Genomic DNA, 10821 nt, shown 5'->3' with positions numbered 1-10821 from the left:
ATAAATTTGTTTTTATTGAAGCAGCAGTCACATGACTTAATATCTAGCCTTTAGATTAGGCCTGACAGAATGAGCCAGCCCTAAAAAAAATGATGTTTCTTTTTGCACTAAGAGACATAACATGTTTACATACATCATCCAGTATTGGAAATGAGCAGATTCAAACACAACATGTGTTGGTTACCTGGGAGGTACAGCCCCACGGTTCGTGGTGTTCTTATATTTTACAGATACTCCCAAAGACCATTACTAATGGGATGAAAGTTAAAAGAAAATACAGCTACAGTAAACCATGAACACAGTAACCAAAGACTTATACACATTTTAAAAATTTGTCCCTTTCAGGGATATTTTCTTTCTTTTCAAAGCAGTGTCTGCAAAGCTTCCTCTACACCAAATCCAAAGGTTTCCAAGATGGAAGCTGCACCTCTTGGGGCTATACAATGGAATAAGATCATTTAAAGAACGAGAACTAGTGTTTGTATCTTGATTTTTTAACAAAGATCCATGTTTCTCTAATTGGAGGAACGGAGATGGCAATGTGACTACATATTGCAGTAGCAAGATAGGGTGAAGAAAAGAAGGTTGGGTACTGAAATAAAGACCACACACTTGTGAATTTTAATTTCATTTCCAGGCTAACCTACTTTTTATTTAATGCAAATTACAGTACCAGTTAACTATTTCCAAACCAAGTCACATAGAACGAAATGTATTTACAAGGGAATGGGGAAAGGGGAAAAAAAACATTGAGCATACTTTTCACAAAAAAGTTTATATTTAAAATGAAAAAAAAAATCAGTCACAGAGGCATTCAAGTAGTAATAATGTTATACAGATTTTGCTTTTCCTTTATATCAAGACAGATTTGCACAAGTGTTTGCAATAGTTTGTATACAACCCACAGTCCTTTATATATATATATATATATAATAAATTTTGTTTAGATTTGTTTTTAAGATGGAAGTGGTCACGCTAATTGGTATGTGTACAGGCCCAAGTGATCCATCGGCAACACATTTATAATGCAAATTTTACAGGCAAGCACATTTTCATACATCTATCTGTATCTGCCTGTAGACAGATATTAAGAAAAAAAACTGAAAAATGAACACAAGGAAGTCTACTTTGTCAAGCTAACCCCTTATGTACTGGTTGTCATTTTGCTTTTATTGCAGAGGTGCAAACGGAGCAACAAACTTGAATAAAACGTCATAACCCTTGTGAAAATAATCCAAACCCCAGGGATTACTTTCAAAGCCTCTCAGACGTAGACCTTAGTCTGGGACTCTACTCTGCTTCTAGTTGTCTCTCTTATTTTCAGTGGCTCAGGTTTCTACCAGAAAAGACAGATTTTATTGTAAAGCATGCTTAGTTTATTTTTCTATATAGGGGAGAAAGTGTTCGGCTCTGTGATTAGATGATCACTAACATAAAAAATAGAAATCAGATACAATTTTGGTTTAAAACAAAGGAAAACCCCCCAAACTCCTGGGGATCTGGCATTGGCCAAACTTCCTTTGGAAGATTTCCAAAGTTAAATCCCTTAAAAAGGAAAGGGAAAAAGAAATGCCAGTGTCTTTATATCCACAGGGATAGAGAATACAATAGTCCTCTCAGAAACCTTTGCATTGGTGCAGACAAGATGACTGGTTAGGCAGGCTTTGTTAAAACACAAACCAAAAATATGTGTCTAAAAATTAAGAGGACTTAAAAAATGGACACAACATGTCACTGGAAAGAAGGTGCAGTCTTCTGCCTTGCTGGAATGAACACATGATGTTTCAAAAATAGCAACCTTTGGTTTGGTAAAGTTTGTTTTTTTCTTCTACTCAAGACATCTTATATGGAGTACTTGGAGGCAAAACAAATGATTTTTTTTTTCTTTCAAAAAAGGCCTTCATGATGGGCATACAGTAAGAATCAAACTTATTTAAGAAGGAAATGAAAATGACATTTCACTGAACAGGGATAGAGGTGGCAGGAGGGAGGGGAAGGGTAAGAGTTCCCTTGTTAAAACAACAGTCCTCTGTTGGCATGTCCTCTCGGCTCGGTGGCACTCGACGCAGTAACTGCTAGTAATTGCACTACGGCATTTCAGACCACTGATGTATCAAAACCTGGTACTATTAAGAAACTTGGATTTATAAAACCTGTCTCTCTCTCTCTCTCTCTCTCTCATTTGGGAAGGAAGTAGATAAGGGGCAGAGAGCATGGAAGGCTCCCGGAACCTGCTGTTTTGTAAGACCTGTGGTTGGGATTTGGGGAAGAGATGAGCAAACTTGAATTGATTCGGTCTCTTCCAGCTCTAGGGCTCCCTGGCACTACACAAAGTCCCTGGATGGACTAAGTATGAAATGAAACCGGTCACCATACTGACTGCGGAGGAAACAGCTGTTCAGAACCGAAACAAAAGCAGGGCTTAAATGAAGTGAGATCATGGACGAGGTTTCCTCTTTGCACTCCTGAGCATGGTATCACTGAAATTAACTGTGGAAGGGGCAAAGACACTGTTAGGAGTGAGCTATTATTTCAAAGGGAAAGGGGTAGGACAGGGAGACACGGGTAGAAAAACCAATTAAAATTTGAAAAATGATAAACAAAAACAAAAAACAAACACATGGAAGCGAAGGCACTCCAAACTATATAGATACACTATACATTGCTAGAGTTATTGTTACAATAATACAGGCCGGTACCTACTGTACAGAGTTAAAACTATATGGCTTTAAAAAGCTCGTCTACATTTTGTCTGATTATTAAACAGAATCACTGCCCTGAACAGTAACTTTTTGCTCATTAATAACAGTTCCTGGGTCCACATATTTACATACAAAACAATAAAACTTAAATTTAAAAACATCGAAAGAAAATATAATGTACAAGCTTGAATTTGGTGAGGAGCTTTTTATTATTATTATTATTATTATTATTTACAAAAAGATTCAGAGACCTGGATCTCACTTGTATAAAAGAGTTCTGTGATACCGCCATGATCCTTGAGAAAGAAAAATCATGCACCTCAGCCCTCATACACACAGAGAAAAGCATCTGCCTTTTCTCTCTTCTTCTCTTACCCCATTTATGGGGGCAAAGGAGGGGGGAGTGTTTCCTAGAACAAGCACAGATTTTTAAGGACTCTGGCAAGAATACCAAGTCCAGAGTAGTGTCTGGGTGCAAATGTCTGGCCTGGGCAGTTTGGTATGAAAGCAGGTCCGCTGATCTGTCCTAGACCTGCTGTTCAGCTTCTTTATAAGTCCTTTCTGAAAATGGTCTACCAAAGCCATTCCCTTTAGGAATCACCTGGCCAAATACTCTCATTCAGACTTCTTCCAAATTTTAATTAGCTCTCAGAAGCGCATTATGAAATGTAAAAGTCAGTTTGTTCGATTTGGTTTGACTGAGTGTGTTTCCTTTCTCACGAACTCTGATATAACCAGAGGTTTGAGAAACCCCTTTTGTGGCCTAAGAGCTTAGCTAAACAGTGAGTGAAAACTAAGATGGCTCACAGTTGCCCTTCTGGGTATTGGTTCACTTCAGCAGGCAGTAGGACTCTCTTGGAGAGTCGCACACACTTGGTTAAGAAGCAGGACAGGGTACTGGGACCTGCGTTGAGGGTTGCCAAGAGACTCCACTTCCAAATCACCTGGAGGGCAAGACCCCTAACACGACCTAAGGTGGCAATGAGGAAGGTGAAGGGAGATTACACACATTCAAGGGCTCAGCTCTACAGCCCTACAGTTAGCAACTAACCTTGGAAGGTGTGTAGGGAAAGAGTGGGGAGAAGGGAAAGGCGGCCATCACTCAAGTGATCTTTAAATGTAAAGTACAACTGATTGTGCCTTAAAGATTCATAGGTCAAGTAATGGCCCATAAGCACCAAGGTGACTAAGGTTCATTTTAGAGTATATAAGGCCCACAAAGATGTCAACCTTAAAAATGTAAAACAAACTAGTTGTGAAAATCTATTTCCTCACTGCAAACATAATCCTTCAATCCTCTTTGCTTTCCAAGGAATATTGCTTTTTCTTCAGAAACAGAGACTGAGTCTTACACCGTTCACTGATACACAAAGAAAACAGAAACAAAAACTCTTAACTGGGTGTGGGGGGAAACATTCTTCTCATGCTTCGACCAGCTGATTTTGATACTGTGGACAAAAACAAAAATTAAAGGCAGTATTGAATCTATGTATATATAACATATATACATACACACATTTATATAATCAGCTTTCCTATAAAGTCAGCAGGTACACGTGACTGTTTATACCATTTTGATGTGTAGTTCTTAAGATTCCTACCATCTAAAATCATATGGTCTACCTGACATACGTCAATAAATAAAATTTTAAAAGCATGAGGTTAAAAAAAAAGCTGAAATTAAATACAGATTCTAGATTTGGATTTAATATTAGAACTATGTGCAGAATGTGGCAATTTCTGCAAGCTCAATCTGTAATTAAAAAATATGAAAAATAAACCAGTAGACTGTTACAGTTCACATTATTTAACTATAATGTCCTCTCTCAAGTGTCTTTCCAAGGGAAGCAACGTTAGAAACAAATCTGGACAAATTCATTCACAGTGGTGAGATCTGCTCTCGGCCTGTCCCCTTCCTTCAGTTCATCAGCTTTTGGCGTCTGTAGCCAGAGTGACTGGCTCAACATCCTTTTCAGTCTTCTGGTCACTAGTTTAAAACTGTACTAAGATTTGCAGAGAACCTTTGGTCAGGCAAACAGAGATCCACCCTCAGAGCACGCATCTTCCTCCTCCTCTGATAGCTTCCAATTTAGGTTTCTTCACCACTAGCACTGATTAAGAGCAAAACAAAACCTTATCAAAGTCAATTAAGAATCTTTAAACTTTATTGACCTCCCTGGGTTACATACAAATGATACGCATTTTCTTTTTTGTCTGCCACACCTGCCACCAATATGCCAAAGGCAAGTCTTCAAATACCCGAGGATATGGATTAATTTTACAAGTGACATTTAAGTCCCCATTGAGTTACACCTGCTAAGCTCCCAACCAATTTCAAGCTGTGCACTATACCAAAGTCTTACACTTGACTTTTAAAGAAAACAAAGTTCAAAAAAACTTCAGCACAGAACAAAGTCTTCTTTTGTGGAAGGGGCATGAGGCAGGAGTCCTGTTTTTAAAGTATACAACAGCAGACTTTTGATAAAAAAAGATTGTCGTGGGAGAGAGATTGTGTGTTCTAGTGCTCCGCTTCCCCTCCCCACAACCCCTCCCACCCCCTGGATCTCCCTCAAAGTGAGAATACAATGAAATTGGTTTGTATTTATAGATATTTTACAAGGTTAAATAAGAACAACAATAATAATAAAAAAATTGAACACTAAAATGAGCAGGTTTTTTTCTCTTTTTAATTTTCTTTCCAAACGTGACCAGTGTTGCTGAGTGACACTCAAGTAACTGGTGGTTCTTCCTGTGCAGCTGGCTGCTCGGGACTGTTCAGGTGGAGTTAGAAGCTGATGCAGAAGCGGCATTGTTCGTCTGTCCACGGTCTCCGGCATTAGCATCTGCAAATCAAAAGCCCCAGGAGAGCATGAGCAATGCTTTAACACCCTAAGAGAAAAGTACACTGCCTGAACTGCAGATTGTGGGCTGTGTGGTCTTCTAAGGTATATTTGAAAAGGTTGTTTTAGATGGGGCCAATACTAGGAAATCTGAATTTCCTTCTGCTTAGTGCTGAGTCCATGCCGTGGCCTGGGCCTGGTGCAGGGAAGATAGTGTCTTTGAATAAATTGGGGTCAGAGACCACTTTTGTCAAAACTCCTTCTTTCAGCTGGGATGAGCAGTATGTGCATGAATACTCAGCTGAAGAGTCTGGTTCACCTGAAAATAAGTGAACAGAGCACAGCTGGGAAAACTTTCTAAAAATTCTGAACCACGTTACAGTATGCCATCTGCTTACGGCACTGAACATAACATGGGCCAGCACTGAGAGGCACAAGCACTACGTGTAAATCAACCTCAGCTGCTTACTTTCTAAGTACAGTCCTTCTTCATTATTTGTATAAATGGAAGACAATCAGCAAAAAAGAAATAGCACTGATTCACTTATTGAATTCAATAAGTATCTTGTAGTCAAGTATCTTGGCGCTGAGCTTGCTTCACCTAATCCTCTGGAAATGTGTAACTTTATAATTAACTTTAACCATCTTAACCCCCTTTTTAAGGTCAATTATTATTTCACAGCCCCTATTAACATTTAAGTGGGCATTTGGTTGCATCTGGATCAGCACTGCATCTCAGGTAGGCAACAGATTGCTATTTCAGTTGGCTAGTCCAGTCACATCCCTGTGTCATCACGCATGTAACTGCTAATACATACCATTGGGCACATTTTCTCCCAAACACTTCACACTAAGCCCTGAACAAGACGAGAAGTGGCTTGACTGGGATGGGTAACTTCTAAGAGCCATCTCCCTAGAAGTCATACTGCCCTTGACTATCAAAGCTGGTGACACCAAAGAAACAAGTCCAGAAGTTTTGTCTCCCTAGAGACTGAAGCTCTCCCTATATCCTATGATGAGTAAGCAGCTGTCATGGCTGAATGCAATATTTGGTCCTTGGATCTTTTTTGTTTGAATTTTTTAATTAGAGCAAGAAACAAAAGACCCCAAGGACACACAGGAATTCTTTACTTAAGGATCAGCTGTTAGTTTATCATTAGAATGGCTACTGTGAAAAACTACACTTCTTTTCTAATTTCCTGATTTTTCTGTCCTCAAAATAATCTGCCCTTACACACATTTAACAGCCTTTGGGGAAGAAATGTTTATACACCTCTCAATTTGGTTGGTTATGTTTAATTCATTTAACTTCCTTCAAAGCACTTATAACTGCTTCTAATCCTGTTTTCATGAAAATAAGTGTGGACATTACAGAATCAGGATCCATGCATGGAGTCACATTAATTCATTGCTATGACACATGGACAGGTGGCAAGGTATAGGACACAAAATCTTTCTCCAAAGGCAAGTACATGCCTTTTCCACTAATTCCTGTATAACTATGTCTAATACTTCATTCATGACTCCTGGTCTTTCTTAAATATGTCTTTTTTAGCAGGAATTTCACTCTTCAATGATCATCCAAATTCTGTCATCAATGATAAACATCAATTTCTGTCCAGGCCACATGACCCTTTAAGCCTTTCTCAAGAAAAACAGTAATTTTCATAATTTAGGCATAGGCTGCTTTAACAACATGCCTAGGCCATGTTGAAAGGCCAACATGAAAGGCCACAAAGCTATTTCAGAATTATAATGTTCCTCACAAGTCCAAACTTACTGTAGCATTTCCCATGCTTTGGATGACACTAAGAACCTATGCATGATCATCATAAAATAGTACTTTTCTCTCATTTTTAGTATGTGAAGATGACAGGTAAAACTTTCATGTTTTGGTGCTCCTCAGGGCTTAAGAGATTTACCAATTATGAGGAATTCGCCTGCTTGACCATGACATCAACAAATATACCAGCCCTGTTAGCAGCTCTGGCCCCACTGTAGGACACCTTCTAAGGTTCATCTACATGGCCATCCAGTTTGTTATGTTAATTTACTCTTTAGCAAAATCCTATTGTGTGCATGTAACTGAAACAAATTCAACTTCTGAATAATAAAATTTGAAAAGATATTTATGTTAATTGCAGGTTTGCAATTTAATGGTTTCATATTTTTTCTCTTATCTCCAAACCCTGTGTGAAATAAAATTTTAACAGCTAAATATTTTGATTACAAATATCCTTGAAAGCTATAGTCACAGCACTGTATTCATTCATCAAACAAAACAAACACTTCTGTATAGTGCAACAAATTACATTTAAAATAAAATTATATATGTCCTTTGTAAGAAAAAGAACAGAGATATTTGTTTTTCAGAGGCAAAGTACAAGGAAGAGAAATGCACAACAAATAAAATGTAAAGCTCTACTCAAGGGTAGCTCCCAACAGAACCTGGCCTACTGATGAAATAAAACTATACTTCCTAAATTCTTCTCAGTACAAACTTACTTTGCTTCTACGGCCAATTCTGTAAACTTATTTTACATAGTTGAATTAATACGGACTTTTTTTTTAAGATTTTATTTATTTATTCATGAGAGACACAGAGAGAGAGGCAGAGACCTATGCAGAGGAAGAGGCAGGCTCCCTGTGAGGCGCCTGATGTGGGACTTGATCCCAGGGTCCCAGGATCATGACCTGAGCCAAAGGCAGAGGCTCAACCACTAAGCCACCCAGGCGCCCAATATGGACTTTTTATAATAAAAATGTTCATTAAAAACTCACTGGATTTGGATGTTTACTGTAATTTCTATAACAGTTCTTCTCATATATTTAAACTCTTTAAAAGTAGCACAATTCATTTTGCTCATTATTCCTGCATTCCCTTCCCTTTACACTCAAACTGGTAAAAGTGATGCTACCTGACATTATGGTTTAAAAGACAGCTACCATCTTTTGATTATAAAGCGTCCAACTCAACTATGAATAACCAAAGACTGTACAGTCTCCTTTTTGGTCTTAAGATGTTCTCCTGAAATTCACAATGATGTATGTATCTTTCTTCAGTCTAATCCAATTCCACAAACACTGAGTATGAGACCTAGCTGTACCACTTAATAACTGTGTGATACTGAACAAGTTATTTAACTTTTCTATGCCTCAATTTCCACATCTATAAAATGGAGATAGTGCCATCTGCCTATGAAATAAGGCCTGGGAAGGGCTTATCACAGTGCTGAGGTTATAGTAATTGCTCTGTAAGTGGAAAGGCAAAAGAGACATCTAAAAATACATAAACATATAGTTTAAGGTGACTGCAATAACCATCATCACCACAATACATGTCAGTGGCAGCAACTGTTAACATCTGAATGCTTATCAATGTGCCAGACATCATACTAAGTATACTGCATGCCCACAGAGCAATCCTCCAAAACAGGTACAGTTATTGCAACTGGGAAAACAGAGACAGAAAGAAATTAAGAAATGTGGGGTAGCTGAGTTGCTCAGTCAGTTAAGCGCCTTGGGCTTAGGTCATAGGTCATAGTCCCATTGTTCCTCGTGTTCTCTCTCTCAAATAAATAAATATCTTTAAAAAAATAAAAAAAAAAAAAAAAGGAATTAAGCAATGTGCCCATGGTTGCAGAGCTAACAAATAGGAGAACTGAGTACAGAGGTAGTAGAGGATGAGAATGATGGCCTTTACGGGGACTCCAGGGGACAGCAGAAAAGATTTTCTGGGAGAAGAGAGCATAAGGGGACTTTCATTCAGACTTAACTCCTACATAATCTACTATGATTTCTAGAAGCCTATTTCTATTGTCTAGAAGGGTTACTACATTAAAACATCTGTGATGATAAGAATAATTAAAAGTACAGTTACTTTATTTCCTAATTCTTAGTCTGTATGGGGTATGCAGAGATACAAATGATTTGGAAAGAACTCTAGAGGGGATATTTCACTGACTTCTAAGCTTCCTAGAAACCAATGCCTTTTACTCTCCTTCTGATGCTACTTCAGAACCAACCAACCAAAGATGGACTTGAGGAGGAATGGAGAGAATAATCAGCTCTGAGGGACAAAGGTATAAGATCATTCTTATATACTGTGGTAGCCCCCTTCTAAGATGGCCCTGATGAGTCAATGAGTCATGTCTTTTGGGTGTGTATGCCCTAATGTGGTCCCTTCCCCCAGTAACAGGGCTGGCCTCTATAACCAAAAGAGACAATGCTGTGTGACTTGCAGGGTTAGGACATACAAGACACTGTTGCTTCTACCTTGTCCTCCTTTTTGGAACAGTTGGTCCAGGGGAAACTAGTTGCCACAATATGAGACACTTAAGTGGCCTTATGGAGAGGTATATATATATATATATATATATATATATATATGGTAAGGGACTGAGGGCTCTTGCAGCCAGGACAGATTCACTAAGCACATAATGAGTCATCCTGGAAGTAGATCTTCCAGCCCCAGGTAAGCTTTCCAAAGTCTGCAGCCCTAGCTGACTGACATCTGACTACCTCATAAGAGACCCTGACCTAGAACTATCCAGCTAGGCTGCTTCTGAATTCCTGACCCACATAAGCTATGTGAGATAATAAATGTTTATTCTTGTTTTAAGCTGCTAAATTTCAGGGTATCTTGATCTGAAGCAATAGATAAGTAACACATACACATAGGTCAAATAGGTCAAATGCCAGGTAGAATTTACATCCACAAGCCATGAGAACATCCCTGACCAACTCCCTCTAGAATATGTTCCTAATGAAGTATACATACAAAAGACAAGAAAAATTGCACTAGATGACCACTGTTTTTTTCCCCTAATTCTAAGAAGAGTCTATGGTTCTATGGCTTTTATGATGGATATGGGGAAGTTAATCTGTACATGTATTTACTGTAATCAGTTTTACTCTGTGTGACTTCAGGAATAAAAATGACAAGTAGGGCAACCCCATAGTGAAATCAAGGGTGAAGCCCTGTAAGGGATCAGGTTCCCAACAGAATCCATGAGGCTGCAATTTTTGTCCTAGAGAAGATTTTGACGTGTAAAATACCATATATGATATGCATACATTTTCTAGGAGAGGACCCATAGTTTCTTCCCCACCTCCTAGATTCTCAGAGATCTTTAAGAGTTGCGACGTAAGTGAGTCATGGATTTGTTGAGCAACTGTCTCAATACTGAGGAAAATGTCCTACCTAGTTGCTCAGGTCATAAACCAAAAGTTGTCACCACGATTCTCTCTTTTCCCTCTCCCCCAACATCTAATGCATT

General features: G+C 38.6%; 1 protein-coding gene across 3 annotated transcripts in view; it reads right to left on the bottom strand.

Annotated features, from left to right (window-relative positions):
* Positions 1–10821, bottom strand: part of GSK3B (glycogen synthase kinase 3 beta) — a 203357-nt gene continuing 192536 nt past the window's right edge. For all 3 annotated transcript variants that reach the window (XM_077884304.1, XM_077884302.1, XM_077884303.1), the window contains one exon: positions 1–5545. Coding sequence is in view for 2 of the 3 variants with exons in the window: in XM_077884302.1 (XP_077740428.1) it covers positions 5478–5545 (68 nt within the window). In the remaining variant the exon portion in view is untranslated. The remainder of the gene's footprint in view (positions 5546–10821) is intronic.

This window comes from Canis aureus, chromosome 35, assembly GCF_053574225.1.
Source record: "Canis aureus isolate CA01 chromosome 35, VMU_Caureus_v.1.0, whole genome shotgun sequence".
Classification (NCBI taxonomy): Eukaryota; Metazoa; Chordata; class Mammalia; order Carnivora; family Canidae; genus Canis; species Canis aureus.
This window is presented reverse-complemented; position numbering and strand designations above follow the sequence as displayed.